This window comes from Scyliorhinus torazame, chromosome 4 (assembly GCF_047496885.1).
Source record: "Scyliorhinus torazame isolate Kashiwa2021f chromosome 4, sScyTor2.1, whole genome shotgun sequence".
NCBI lineage: Eukaryota > Metazoa > Chordata > Chondrichthyes > Carcharhiniformes > Scyliorhinidae > Scyliorhinus > Scyliorhinus torazame.
This window is the reverse complement of record NC_092710.1, coordinates 114794256-114810157: the sequence shown is the minus strand read 5'-3', so window position 1 is coordinate 114810157 and position 15902 is coordinate 114794256. Positions and strand designations below refer to the sequence as shown.

The 15902-nt window shown below is 45.9% G+C and overlaps 1 protein-coding gene across 4 annotated transcripts in view; it reads left to right on the top strand.

Moving 5' to 3' along the window:
• ero1b (endoplasmic reticulum oxidoreductase 1 beta) overlaps positions 1–15902 on the top strand; it is a 140999-nt gene that overhangs the window by 87963 nt on the left and 37134 nt on the right. For all 4 annotated transcript variants that reach the window (XM_072498525.1, XM_072498522.1, XM_072498521.1 and 1 more), the window contains 3 exons: positions 1261–1353; positions 8910–9156; positions 13721–13790. In XM_072498525.1, the coding sequence (XP_072354626.1) occupies positions 1261–1353; positions 8910–9156; positions 13721–13790 (410 nt within the window). The remainder of the gene's footprint in view (positions 1–1260; positions 1354–8909; positions 9157–13720; positions 13791–15902) is intronic.

The following is a 15902-nucleotide window of genomic DNA, read 5'->3' as shown; positions in this document are numbered from 1 at the left end:
CAAAGTCCCCTGGCGAGCAGGTTTAACCACGTGTTTCCCGGTGCTCACAGTGCTGAGAAACAGATGGCTATTCAACACCACTCACATTGTATAAGGCACCTGAACGGGGAAAGCGCGGCCAAGACCACACACAGCCCCGTTTTGTACAGTGGGGAGATCTGCTCACAGAAGCTCCCCAGTGTAGCGAGAGATTGTGGCGTCCTGATCTCATAGAATTTACAGTGCAGAAGGAGGCCAGTCAGCCCATCGAGTCTGCACCGGCCCTTGGAAAGAGCATCCAACTTAAGCACACACATCCACTCTGTCCCTGTTAACCAATAACCACACCTAATCTTTTTGGACATTCGGGGCAATATAGCATGGCCAATCCACCTAATCTACACATCATTGGGCTGTGGGAGGAAACCAGAGCACCCAGAGGAAACCCACGCACACATGGGGAGAAGGTGCAGACTCTGTACAGACAGTGACCCAAAGCCTGGAATCAAGCCCGAGACCATGCAGCTGTGAAGCAACAGTGCTGTCGTACGCCCCCCCCCCCCCCCCCTCCTCCTCCTCTCCCAGGCTTTACTGAGGCTCCCAAAACTACTACCCCCCTCCCAAAAAAAACAAACCATGCCGGACACTCCCGGCCCGATCGTGCATGCACAAAAATGCCAGCTTTGTACCTTCTGTACAACAAAATTCCTAATGTAAATTTTTTTATTTATCAAATAAAACCTTAAACCATAATATTTCAACACCTAGTTTTTGGTAACCTGTAAGAGTGAGGCATCATGTCACTAGTTAAGATATCCTTGCCTCCACTGAAGGGCCCAAGCACCTAAGTTGTGATTCAAATAGGACAAAAAGCTAAGTTTGTGGTTGTGATTATTTGTCAAACCTACAGTGGAAGCTTTCTAAGGTAGTAGATTTAGCAAAATGTAAACTGTCCTATGATGTATCTTAGTAGGGAATAAGTGGGTTAAGGAATCTTACTTAAGTGGGTTATGTGGAGAGATGTTTTTCTTACAAAAAAAAGATTGGTTGCAGGTACTGAGATACTGAAGTTAATGAAACAGGTGATGAAAGATATGGATAATTCTGATCTACAACTTTAATTTCTTTAAAGAACTCTCCTAAGCTGAAATATCAGAAGCCTTGCAGTTTAATGTGAAGATAGATTTGTATATTTTGTAAATAAAATACTAAATTTATCTACGCTATAAAGTAAATGAGCTGTACTCTGATTTTGCTGATGATGCAAATTTTCATTTGTAGGTCTGTGCCTTGAAAAGAGAGTATTTTACAGGCTTATTTCAGGGCTCCATGCAAGTATCAATCTACATCTCAGTGCAAAGTATCTCCTTGATGGTACGTACAAATAATTTCCTCATTTAAATATTTGAAATATTTCATTCAGGCCAGAGAGAGCTATTTGCTGGTTAACCTGCAGCATGCTTCACCATGTGAATTTTAAATGTAATGTATTAGGATGCAAATTCTGTGTCAGATTTCACGTCTGGTGGGATATGGCTGCTAGATATTTTCATTAACTGACCCAAGGATAATTGATACCTGCAGTTCCTCCCCCTAATTAGTTCAAGAGCAAATACTTAGGACAATTTAGCATAGCTAATCCACATAACCCTGCACATATTTGGACTGTGGGAGGAAACCAGAGCACCCGGATGAAACCCACACAGACATGGGGAGAACGTGTAGACTCCACACAGACAGTGACCCAAGCCAGGAATTGAAGCTGGGACCCTGGCACTGTGAAGCCATAGTAATAAACACTATGCTACCGTGCTACTGAGAGAGTATAAGCAGCTAGGGGCTGATTAGCTCAGTTGCCTGGACAGCTGGTTCTTGATACAGAGCAATGCCAAAAGCGCGGATTCAATTCTTGTATCGGCTGAGGTTATTCATGAGCCTTGCCCCTCGCCTGAGGTCTTGTACTCCTATGGTCAAATCGCCACCAGTCAGCTCTACCCCTCAAAGGGGAAACCAGCCTATAGTCATCTGGGACTATAGTGACTTTTACTTTATAAGCAGATAGGAGCAAATTGGAAAAAGCAGAACCTCGAGGACACTTGAACTATGAGCAAATTGACCTAGGGAGTCAGATTAGAGAGTAGTTCAATGCGTCGCTCAAAGGTTGATACGCGTGACATGAGTTTTGTTTCCTCTGGCACCAGTACTAGAGAAAATGGGAGCTGTGTGAGGGGGGAACCCCCACCCACCCAGCACATTGTTGCAGGCTTCCACCTCCCTGATTTTAAAGAAGGATAAATTAAAGAAGAGCAGAGCGGGTCATAATATCCGATATCACTATTGAATGTAGATGCCAAGTTATTGACGAAGGTGCTTGCATCGCGGATTGACGACTCTGTGCCGGGGTGATGGGCAAGGATCAGATTGTATTTGTGAAGGGCCGGCTATTGTCTGTGAATGTATGGAGGCTACTCAATCTAATTATTAATTTTTTTTAAATTGCGAGTACCCAATTCATTTTATTTCCAATTAAGAGGCAATTTAGTGTGGCCAATCCACCTAGCCTGTACATCTTTGAATTGTGGGGGTGAAATCCACTCAAACCGGGGAGAATGTGCAAACCCCACATGTACAGTTACCCAGAGCCGGAATCGAACCTGGCACCACGGCGCCGTGAGGCAGCAATGCTAACCACTCCGCCACCTACTCAATGTAATTATGATGCTTTTGGAGGGGCAGGAGGTAGAGGTAGTGGTGGCAATGTACGCGGGAAGGCTTTTGATCTGGTGCTGGGACGGTTTGGGCAGGGGTTTGTGGATTGGGTCCGGCTGATATATAAGGTGCTGGTTACGAGCATGCAGATCGAGTGAATTTGGGTACTTTGGGCTGCACTGGGGGACAAGGCAGGTGTGCCCACTCTCCCCGTTGCTTTTCGTCTTGCCGAAAGAGCCATTGGCAATGGCGCTTAGGGTGTCGAGAGAATTGGAGAGGGCTTGTGCGGGTGGGGGGGTGCTGAGCATACGATCTCGCTGTACGCGGACGACCTATAATTGTACATTTCGGACCCGGTGGGCAGCATTGTAGGTATTATGGAGATTTTCGGGAAATTTGGCTGGTGTTCGGGATATAAATTGAACACCGGAAAGAGTGAGATGTTCCCGATTAATGTCAGAGGGCAGGAAAGGAGACTGGGGAAGTTGCCATTTAGGGTGGTGGGGGCTAGTTTCAGGTATTTGGGTATCCAGGTGCTATGGAGCTTTGTGCAGCTGCATAACTTGGCTCGACTGGTGGAGCAGATGAAGGTGGATTTTAAGAGGTGTGATGTACTGCCGCTGGCAGGGTAAGTGCAGACAGTTGAAAATGACGGTGCTGCCAAGGTTTCTGTTTCAGAACCTCCCGATTTTTGTCTCCAAGTCGTTCTTTAGGAAGGTCAATCTCCGGTTTGTGTGGTCGGGGAAGCTTTTGTCCCCCACCCTGCGGGTGCGGCGGGCTTTTTGGAGCGGGGGTTGGGGAGCTGATTTTGCCAAATATGATAAATTATTATTGGACAGTGAACATTGCAATGATGAGGAAATGGGCTATGGGGGAGGGGTCATTGTGTAGGGGAATGAGTTTTTGATGACTTTATTGTTGGCACCTTTACCGTTCTCGCCAACCAGGTACTTAGTGAGCCCAATTATGGTGTCAGCCCGAAGGGTGTGGGAGCAGTGGAGGCAGCATTTGGGTTGAGGGTACCTCGGTGTAGGCACCAATCTGCGATAATCATAGGTGTATGTTGGTGGGGCTGGATGCAAGGTTTAGGGGGTGGCAACAGGCGGGGAGTGAGCACTTTGGGGACTTGTTTGTAGCGGGCACGTTTGCGGCGCTGGAGGACTTTGAGGAAGTGTGTGAGTCTTTCCAGGGGAAAGTCTTTGGGTTCCTGCAGGTTCAGGACTTCGTGAGGAAAGAAGTGCTGACTTTTCCTGGGCTGCTGCCCCTGGGGTTGCAGGGCAAGGTGCTGTCCGTGAAATAGGTGAAGGGAAGGTGTCGGATATCTATAAAGAATTGATGAAGTGTGAGGGAGACCTGGTGGAAGACATTAGCGCAAGTGTGATGGGAAGTGGGGCCAAGGCGTGGGTGGAGGCCTTACAGAGGGTGAACGTGTCCTCATCATGTGCGAGGTTAAACCTCATCCAGTTTAAGGTGGTACATAGGGCTCGTATGACAGTGGCGAGGATGAGTAGGTTCTTTGCAGGGTTAAAGGATTGGGTGGGGGGGTGGGGGTCCCTGTGAATCATGGGCGTGTCCAAGACTTGGGAGGGTTCTGCCAGGTGTTCTTGGACGTAATATTGGGTGTGGGGTGGTTCCAAATCCAGAGTTGGCGATATTTGGAGTGTCGAAAGACCTGGGAGTTCAGAGGGTGAGAGAGACCGCTGTTTTGGCCGTTGCCTCCCTGATAGCCCAGAGGTGGATTTTGCTCGGGTGGCGGGACTCGGAGCCGCCAAAAGTGGGAGTGTGGGTGAGCGGCCTGGCAGAATTCCTGAGGCTGGAGACGGTCACGTTCTCTCTGCGAGGGTTGGCAGAGGGGCTCACCTGGAGGTGGTAGCCGTTTATCGATTTCTTTAAGGCAGATTGAGGGGTCAGCAGGGGAGGGATGGGCGGGGCTGTTACAGGGGTTAAAATGGGGAAGGCGGCATCTGGCAGGGGTTTGGTGTCGGGGCAGGCGGGTTGTGGTTGTTTATTGAGTTTTGTTGTTCTTCTGATATTTTGCATATAAATGTGAAAATGCCTTGAATAAAAATATATTTAAAAAATAAATTCGGAGCTGTACTGTCAGTACAGTCTTCACCTGAACCATGCTAGGACCAGTGTTCTGGCAGGTTGTATAACTAGAGTATAAAATAAATGGTGGGCTGAAGAATTAAGTTTAAGAGGATGTGATAGATTGAAGGAGATGGCACAAATGCAACATAGCAAAAAAGGGACATGGGGATCAGAGTATGACAGGAAGAAACACAGCATACAACCTTAAGAATGCACCTGCAGGTAAGGCGAGAAATGCAAAAATAAAAGGACAGTTAAAGACACCATCTGAATGCACGCTGCAGTCGCAATAAGGTCAATGAATTGACAGTACAATGAAAGTAAACAAATATGACCTAATTGCCATGAAATGTTCAAGGATATTTGACATTTTGAAAGGATAGACAAAAGGGAAGAGGAGGTGGGGGTCATACTGTTAATAAAGGATGGAATCTTCAATCAGAGGATCTTCAATCAGAAGATCAAAATGTGTCATCAGTTTGGGGGCAGCGAAGAAGAAGCAAGAAATAGCAAATATTAGTAGGATTTGCTTGTATGCCACCAAATAGTAGTGTTAATGTAGGGCTTGGTTGGTATAAATCAGGAAATTAGAAATACATGTAACCAGGGTAATACAGTAATGACCGCAACCCACATGTAAACTGGGTAAACCTAATTGGCCTGATGTTGTGGAGAACTAATTTCTACAGTGTATACAAAATGACTTTCCACAAATTAAAAACGGGCTATTTTAGATCTGATATTGCAATGAAAAGGGCTAATTAATCTTGTTATGAAGCAGACTTTCGAGTAGAGTGAGCATAACATGAAGTTTGAAGGTGATGTAATTCAATCCAAAACTAGATTATGATGGTATGAGGGACAAAGTGACTGTGGGTAGACGGTAGCATAGTGGTTAGCACAGTTGCTTCACAACTCCAGGGTCCCAGGTTCAATTCCTGGCCTGGGTCACTGTCTGTGCGGAGTCTGCACAGGTTCTCCGTGTTTGTGTGGGTTTCCTCTGGGTGCTCCGGTTTCCTCCCACAGTCCAAAATGTGCAGGTTAGGTGGATTGGCTATGCTAAATTGCCCTTGGTGTCCAAAAATGGTTAGGTGGGGGTACGGGGATAGGGTGGGGGTGTGGGAGTAGGGTAGAGGTATGGGCTTAGGTAGAGTGCTCTTTCCCAGGGCCGGTGTGGACTCGATGGGCCAAAATGCCTCCTGCACTATAAATGTTATGATTCTATGATTTTAAGGGTAAGATGATAGAACAAGCAATGGGTAGCATTGAAAGAATTAATACACGGTCTACAACAAATTTATGTTCCTTAAAGGCACAGAAATCTAGCAGGAAAATTAATCCAACCATGGCTAACAAGAGAAGTTAAAGGTGCTTTAAAAACAGTAGTAAGCCTGAGGATTATTCCCTCTCTTCCCCCCATATCCTTTGATTCCATTATCCCCAAGTTGAGTGAGTGGGCAAATGCATGGTAGATGTATAATGTGGATTAATGTGAGGTTATCCACTTTGGTAGCAAAAAATAGGAAGGCACATCATTACCTGAATGGTTTTAGATTGAGAAAGAAAAATGTGCAATAATAGAATTATAGATCAAATTTACAGTGCAGAAGGAGGCCATTTGGCCCATCGAGTCTGCACCGGCTCTTGAAAAGAGCACCCAAGGTCAACATCTTCACCATATCCCCATAACCAAGTAACCCCATCCTACCCTTAGGGCAATTTTGGACACTAAGGGCAATTTATCATGGCCAATCCACCTAACCTGCACATCTTTGGACTGTGGGAGGAAACCGGAGCACCCGGAGGAAACCCAAGCACACACTGGGAGGATGTGCAGACTCCGCACAGACAGTGACCCAAGTCGGAATCGAACCTGGGACCCTGGAGCTGTGAAGCAATTATGCTATCCACAATGCTACCGTGCTGCTCCTGGGTGCCCTTGTACACCAGTTGCTGGAAGTAAGCATGTAGGTGCAATAGGTATTGATGTTCCTTCTCGAAAGCATGCAATGCTTCGGCCTCAAATGCTTATTGTGGCAGAGAATTCCACAGGACCACCACTCTGGGTGAAGAAATTTCTCCTCATTTCAGTCCTAAAAATTTTTTGATGGCAGGATACGAGCGATTTAAGTAGACTGGGCCTGTCGAGTTTAGAAGAATGAGAGGTGATCTCATTGAAGTGTACAAATTCTTACAGAGCTCAACAGGGTCTCCGGGCTGGGCAGAGGCTTGGAACCAGTGGACGGACACACTCTCAGTAAGATGTAGGCCATTTAGGACTGAAATGAGGCATTTCTTTAGTCTGTGGGTGGTGATCTTTGGAATTCATTACTCCATAGGGCTGTGGCGATGCAGTCATTGAATATATTCAAGATGGAGCAGCACGGTGGTGCAGTGGTTAGCACTGGTGCCTAAAGACGCCAAGGTCCCAGGTTCGATCCCGGCTCTGGAGTTTGCACATTCTCCCTGTGTTTGCGCATGTTTCACCCCCACAACCCAAAGAAGTGCAGGGTAGGTGGATTGGCCACGCTAAATTGCCCCTTAATTGGAAAAATGAATTGGGTACTCTAAATTTATAAGGAAAAAAAAAAAAAGAATCTATTCAAGACCAGGCTTGATAAAAGATACCAAGGGAAAATCAGTCCTCATCTAACTGAATGATGAAGCAGGCTTTAGGTGCCAAATTGCCTACTCCTGCTCCTATGTTCCCAACTCACCTTATTGGATAAATAGGCTACCAATATTTCCTGTCCATTTGGAAATTTACCAAGAAAATCTTCGACAGGATAAATTTATTTAAATTATTTCATGGTCCTTTCTCTTCTCTCTCTCTCTCTCTCTCTCTCTCTCTCTCTCTCTCTCTCTCTCTCTCTTCTCCACCCGCCCCCAAACCACCACCACCATGTTCGATGATATCCAATTCTTGAAAGTGCATAATGAGTAACGCCCATGAATTGTAGAACCCCTCCATCCTTCCCCTCAGTTAAACTTAACCTTCTCAAGAGTCAAGAATTCCAACAGGTCCCCCCGCCACGCCAGGGCACCAGTCGCTCTCCATCCCAACAGGATCCGCCTTCAGGCGACCAACGAGGCGAAGGCACCCTGCCTCCGCACCCGTTTCCAGGACACCCCGAATAAGGCCTCCCGAGGGCCCGGGTCCCCTTTCACGTGCACCGCTTTAGAGATTACCCTGAAAACCTCATTCTAGTAATCCTCCAGCTTTGGACAGGACCAAAACATATGAACGTGATTAGCGGTGCCCCCCCCCCCCCCCCCCCCCCCGGCAACGTTCACACACATCATCTACCCACTCAAAGAGCCGGCTCATCCTCTCCCTTGAGGTGTGCTCTATATACCACCTTCAGCTGTATCAGCCCCAACCTTGCGCACGAGGTGGAGGTGTTCACTCTCCGGAGCACCTCACGCCAGAACCCCTCCTTATCCTCTCCCTACTCTTCCTCCCACTTTGATTTGATCCCTTCTAATGATGCCTTCTCCTCTTCCAAAATAGCCCCGTAAACCGCTGACACTACCCCCTTCTCCAGTCCCCCTGTCATCAGCACCTCCTCCAGCAATGTGGAGACCGGCTCCACCAGGAAACTCTGTATCTCCTTCCTGGCAAAATCTCAAACCTGCATGTGTCTAAACATTTCCCCCTGCTCCAGCCCATACTTCGCTTCCAGCTCCTTCAATCCTGCAAATCGACCCCCAAGAAACAAATCTTTTACTGTCGTAATCGCCTTCTCTTTCCATTTCCGAAAATGATAACTTGTAATCATGAATCATTTATTTTGGAAAAGGAATGCAGGTTTGCAAATTTCCATCATAACATTGGGTAATTATTCAGCCTCGCCACCGTACCACCTTACAACTGGAAGAGCAATAGCTGTTAATGATGCCAACCGTGCCTTTTAATTGAGCAATGGCTGCTGGATTGAAAAGTGTGGTACGCTGTGATGTAAATGCAAGTTGTACCTTAAAAGATGGTTATTGCCTTCGTGCACTGCAAAATTATGTGCATCCTTTGATCTGTAACAATAAATTTTTAATCTAATCAATTCTCTCACGTTTTAACAGAATCGACCGTTTTGCCTGAATCACTTTAGCTATTATCTGACGTGTTGTTTCAGATGGATGGGGAAGAACTCGATGGGGACCAAACTTAGAAGAATTCCAATCTCGGTTTCATCCGATTGAAACAAAAGGAGAAGGTCCAAGAAGGTTGAAAAACCTTTATTTTTTGTACTTAATTCAACTGAGAGCTTTGTCCAAAGTAGCTCTGTATTTTGAACGTTCAATTGTCGATTTGTACACTGGAAATACAACAGAAGATGCAATTACCAAAAAGCAGCTGCTGGAGGTTCTCCAGGAAACCAAGTAAGAGAAATACTTAAAACAGTTGATGTGACACGAGAATGTTTGTGTGATGTTACTTAATCAATTTTTAGCCATCATTTTAAAGCTCAGTTTCAGAAAGTATGGAATAAAAGAAGCTGCAGTTTTGGTTGATCTCCATGTTGCCATCCCACAGCAAGTGGTTGGTGAAAGTAGAACTGACGGCGAATATTTTCCTCTCTTCAGTTCCCAAATTTTAGTTGGTTCTTGATGATTTATACCATTTTGCTGCTGTGTGATTCCACACACTCTTTGTAGGTTGTGAGCACCAGTTTAGTATTATGGGTGACCAGTGATCTCATACTGCTGAGACTTAGAAATATCATCCAGTAATCCCAGCTAATGAGACTTGAATTGCGATGCTTCTGGGATTAAATTGATATCCTGTTATGAGAAGCAGAAACACCATCATAGACCTGTTGGGCTGAATGGCTTGTTTTGTGCTGTAAAATGTGATCTAATATCTAAATTGAGGGGGAGGGTTCAGGGAGAATATATGCAGGGTGCGACTTAAGGTTTGTTCCCCTTTGAATGAACCAGTCAATGACAACCATTTTCATTTATATAGGGTGCATCTGTCAAGCTGGAAATTGCACAGTTTTTCTCACCCTATCCAACACTGAAACTCGCCAGCTTCACAGTTACCTTTTCATGCCTGATTTAACAGTACTCTGTACTATTTGAGTGCTGGCAAGGATGACACAGCCAGCTGGTGGGGTGAGGCCTAAACACGGCAGCAAAGCCAGAATTCTCAGCCTGATCTCGAAGTTAAATTTAAGGCTCCCCCTCCATCATCCACATTGGCAACCACCCCCCCTCCCCCAGCGCACTCGCAGAAATATGCCCTCCCCTCTTATACTCACACCCCACCTCCCCAGCGCGCTCACAGAAATATGCCCTCCCCTCTTATCCTCGCCCTTCACAAGGGTCGGGGGTCTCCACTCTCTTCTCTTCCCCTCCGGCCTTGCCGGTTTCTCGGCTCCCCATACGCTGGCAACCACCTCACTACTCCTCTCCCACCCATCACGCCACAGTGGTTGGGAGGGGGAGGGTTTGCAAGTTGCGGGTGGATACTACTGCACCAAGCCCAGTAATTACATTTAAATGTATTAAAATATATGAGGGTATGAACCTGATTACGGTGGGGTGGGGGAGGGGGGTTAAAGAGCGAGAGAGGGGGAAGAAGAGGAGGAGAAGACCACCTACACAAATCGCATTTCTGATGGTTTGTGAAATTTAGTGACCATTAAGGGATTTGCGCCCACAGCTAAACGGGGCCACGAGTCGGAGTGAAATAACCAAGGCTTTTCACAGCGATCAGTCAATAAATATTGACATCGGACTGCAACCTGGTCAAGTCTGTTCCTGCTCGTTGACCAACTCTACGAGTTTCCTGCTATTTCACATCACCCTCTAAAAAGGAGCACATTATCCACAATGTAGATCAGTCTCTTGTTCTCTGGGACTTTATTAAATGTTAGCATTGTAAGCGTGGCACTCATCACCAGGTCCTATTTGGCCTGGCACCTCTACCACCTTTTTAGCATTTCTTACTCTGCCATATGCCTCATTCCTTCAAAATCCTTTTACCACTTAAACGGCCCTACATACTTGCCCAGTGATATGTTCCTTGCCCTTCTTCTTTCTCAGTCCTCCGTCATTTCATGTTTTGCCAAAATTTCCCTGTTGTCCTAATTGAACCTCACCCTTAAACTTCACCCACTCATCCTAGAGACCATGGCACATCAGAGCTGTACCTTTCGTAAAGATATTTCTGATCGGTTCTTTTTTCCCCTTGACATACGTGTGCTGCCTGCTTCAAACACTTCGGTATTCGCAGAAAAGCTATCCTCCAGGCCTCTTTTCAATAAGCTCTTAAACTCCTAACTTCCTATCTTTGGGCTTTCAATTCACCAAGAGCGACCTTTGTTCAGTAGTTCCCTTGTTCCTACCTGCCTTAAAGGCTATCTCAATCTTCCAGGATTATTGGTATCTTCCATCTCTATGGTAAAATTCTCCTTTCTAACTTCTGAAAGCAGTGTGCACATTGTACACAATTTATTTCCTAATGATCAATGGCAAATGGTTCAGTCTATGGAAGCAAAATTTTATCGCCCTCTTTATTCAAAGGGTACGAACAATAACAACCCACATGAGGAGATGTTGGGGCAAATGACTGAAAGCATGGTGCAAAACGTAGATTTTGAGGAGTATCTTAAAGGGGGGACACATGAGGTAGAGAGTTGGAGAGGTTTAGTGATGGGATTCCACAACTTGAGGCCCAGGCAGCTGATGGCATGGCCACCAGTGGTGGAGCAATTGAAATCTGGGATGCTCAAGAAGCCAGAATTGCAGGAACGCATATATTGGTGACTGGGCTGGAATAGATTACAGGGATGGGGAGGAATAAAGCTTTTTTTCATAAATATTTTTACACTCCTTTTTCACATTTTCATCATATTTACAACAACGAATAATTAACAATAACAACAAATACAATGGCAGTCCCCGAGCCAACAATCCCCTCATCCCGCCCACCCTCAAACAGCACCCAACATTTTGAATATAAAACACCAATGAAAAAGAATCATCATTAATTTATACATTTCAAACCCCCCCCCCCCCCAAAACCAAAGTGATGTCATCCAATTCGTGAAAATGCATGATGATCAAGGCCCGAGTTGTAGAACCATTCCATCCTCCCCCTCAACTCGAACTTTACTTTCTCCAGTGTTAAGAACTCCAGCACGTCGCCCAGCCACGCCGAGGCACAGGGCGGAGAAGCCAACCTCCACCCCAACAGAGTCCACTTTCGGGCAATCAGCGAGGTGAAGGCCAAGACATCTGCCTCCACACCCGCTTCTAATCCCGACCGATCTGACACCCCGAATATGGCTTCCAGGGGACCTGATTCGAGTCTCGCATGCACCACTCTTGAGATTACCCTGAAGACATCCCTCCGATACCCCTCCAGTTTTGGGCATGACCAAAACATATGAACGTGACTTGCGCCCCCCCCCCCCCCCCCCCCCCCCCACCTCTCTCTCTCTCTCTCTCTCTCTCTCTCCCCCAGTTCACAACCATCTTCATCTTCCACCCCCTCGTAAAGTCGGCTCATCCCCTCCCTTGTGAGGTGCGCCCTATACTGTATCAGCCGCAACCTCGGGCTTGAAGTTGATGCATTCACCTTCCGTAGCACCTCTTACCACAACCCCTCTTCCATGCCCTCCTCCAACTCTTCCTCCCACTCTGCCTTAATCCCATCCAGTGATACCTTATCTTCTCCCAGAATAACCCCATAAATCGCCGACACCACCCCTTTCTCCAATCCCCCCGCCATCAATATCTCTTTCAACAGTGTGGGGGGCCGGTGCAATCGGAAAGCTCTGTACCTCCTTCCTGGCAAAATTACGGACCTGCACATGTCTAAATATCTCCCCCTGACCCAACCCATATTTCTCTCCCAACTTTGCAAACCGGCCTCCCAGAAACACATCCTCTAATACCCTAATTCCCCCCTCCTCCCATCCCTCCCATCTCAAAAATTCCCATCCCACCTCCCAGGTTCAGATCTATGAGTCCCTCAAATCGGTATTTCCCACAACCTAAAGTGCTGGCATAACTGCCTCCAGATCCTGAGCGTTGCCACTACCACCAGACTCCCTGAGTATTTCCCTGGAGCCACCGAGTGCGGCGGGAATGAAGCTTTAATGCAAGGATGAACGTTTTAAAATTGAGGCTTTGCTTAATTGGGACTTGGTGTGGATCATCAAACAGTAAGGGTGATGGATGAACTAGATTTGGTGCAAGTTAGGATGCCAGCACCAGAGTTGTGAAGGATCAAGTATTTGGAGAATAAGGCTTGGGAGGTCAGCCAGGATTGTATTGGAATAGGCAGCTGTTAACATAGTAAATATCTTATTTCTGTTTTATATAGCTAGGCTGATCCAATGGTGCAACTAGAGCATCACAAAGTAATGCAGACCAGCAGGGTGAATGGTCAATCTCTATTCTGTGTGTAGCTTAGAGCAATTAGTATGGGTGCTGCATTGGCCTCTATATACTTCTCTGGGGTAGGGAGGAAAAAGAAAAGATGCCAGAGTTCTTGTTCCAGGTTGCGGCTGTTCTTGTTTCCTTGTCTTTTTAAATTATTAATGTGTGTGTTATTTTGAGCAAGGTAATTTATTATCATATGTTTGGCAAAAATGGTGTTTGAGTTCTTAAATTCCAGATTTGCCAACCAGTGAGAACTTGGTTCATCTATCCCTCCTACTTTTGATATTTATGATGTGTTAATGCATTCTTTGGGAATTTGTTTCTGTATTATGTTTATGTTTTGATTTTTTTAAAGAAGTTTTCCATTTAAAACATCTTTTCCAGAGTATAAATGGTATTGCTTTCATTGTACATTTGAAAAATTGGAATATTAAAGCAGATTTTCTCAGTATTTGATTGACCTGCATGTCCAAATTTGGGAAGGGATTTGAATTCAAATGAGTATCTTGTATTTATTTTGAATACTGTAAACAGTTTTCCTTTATAATAGGTTATTTCCTATGCATTTTGATGAGAAGTCCATGTTTGCAGGCAACAAGAAAGAGGCGAAAACACTGAAGGTAAAGTGTTGATACAGTTATTTTGTGTAAGGATATTAATTCTACAAATTAACTCGTTTCTCGCTTGGAGGTTTTACACATGATAAAGTTTAGTGCGATTGATTGAGAGTTAGACCATCCATCCTTTTCTCAATTGTTGAATATATTCAAGTGAGACCTCCATAGATTTTTGGGTGCCATGGGATATAGTGTGTGCACTGGGTGGTGGAATTGAGATAGATCAGCCATGACCTGTTTGGCTGAGCAAGCTCCAAAGGCTAAATTCCCTACTTCAACTCTTATTATAAATATTATTTTCAGTATTTCCCTCTTGGTGTATTCTTGCTTTTTGGTGTCCATAGAAATGTCCCCATAATTAAGCTTGCTTGTGTGATTGAACAAGGAATTTTTTGCTCTCCCTTCCCCACCAAAACACTCACAATACCATACCCAATTCCTGTTCTCCTGCCACCATCTCAGGCTTACATTTCCTCTTGGATAAATCCGCAGCTTATTTCTATCCCCCTTTCCCTATCTGACTATTGTTTCCATCACCAGCTCAGCTTGAACCATTGCAGTGCCCTTGTCACCAAACCTCGGATTGGACTTTCTCTTTGCTGCCCTGCTACTTCGAGCACCTCATCTTGTTCCACCCCTCGGACCTTTTTTCTTAAAATATTCAATGTCTACCCATCCATGGGCAACACGGTAGCACAACTGGATAGCACTGTGGCTTCACAGCGCCAGGGTCCCAGGTTTGATTCCCCGCTGGGTCACTGTCTGTGCGGAGTCTGCATGTTCTCGCCGTGTCTGCATGGGTTTCCTCCGGGTGCTCCGGTTTCCTCCCACAGTCCAAAGACGTGCAGGTTAGGTGGATTGGCCATGATAAATTGCCCTTAGTGACCAAAAAGGTTAGGAGGGGTTATTGGGTTACTGGGATAGGGTGGAAGTGAGGGCTTAAGTGGGTTGATGCAGATTCGATGTGAATGGCCTCCTTGTGCACTGTTCACCCCAAGACCCTCTTGTGTTTCTCTGACATTTCTCGGCCTCTACACTGAGGAACTACTCTGCCTCCTCTGAATCCAGTTTCCATCTCTTATCCCCTTCGCCCTCTCTCATTCTGAATTAATTACCCATTCTTAAACTTTCTCTCCATTTCAACTCTTAGCGATATTCGCAACCACCCGCTCATCTCATCTAAACTGGTCTCCCTACTCCCATCATCAACTCCAGCCACTTCTTTATATCCTTCAGAGGCTGCATTCTTCTTTCCCGTTCCAACACCATTTTGGCCCTTCAATCACTTCTATTTCTATATCTGTTGATTTTTCTCAACCACTGCACATCCCCATCTTTGTCTTGAGCAGTTTGGGTCCTAAGCTCTGGACCTCCCCCTCAAAACTTCACCACCTATCCACTTTTCTTTCCTCCTTTAACACCCAGCACTTTGGCCACACTTTGCTCCCACCTCCTGTCATTGCCTCCTTTGGCCTGATGTCAATTTCTTTCTGAACAGACTTCTTGGAAGCTCCTTTGCACCTTTAACCTGATAAAATAAAATCCTATATAAATGTTGCTGTTTCCAATTGCTCTATCTTTAGTTCCTGCCATTCTGAGCAATCCACATAGCGGGGATTAATTTCCAGAACCTTTAGCAAGCGATCAAAACTAAGGCACTGTTACTTAATTGGAAATGAGACATTGGGCGCGATTCTCCATTGCGGGTCCACCCCACTACCGCTGCTAGCAAGGATGAAGAATTTGGCCGTGCCATTCGTTGGCGGCGGGATTCTCTACGCCCGCTGCTTGTCAATGGGATTTCCCATTGAAACCACCCCATGCTGCCAGGAAACCCGCAGGTGGGGGTGCGCTGCCATGGGACCAGAGAATCCTGTTGCCATTGGACAGCCAGAGAATCCCGCCCATTGAATGGAAGAGAATCTCGTCGTACATTCTGCTGCACATGACGCAACATACAGTGGTAGCTACACTTTGAGTGCCTAAATGAAATTACAGAAAAATAAGGACAAGGCTGGAGAGATGGCACACAACAGAAATCAAATGGTGACGTAAGATGCTACTGAAACGTATGCACCTGAAACTTGCAATGAACTGGAGGTCATATGCATCCGA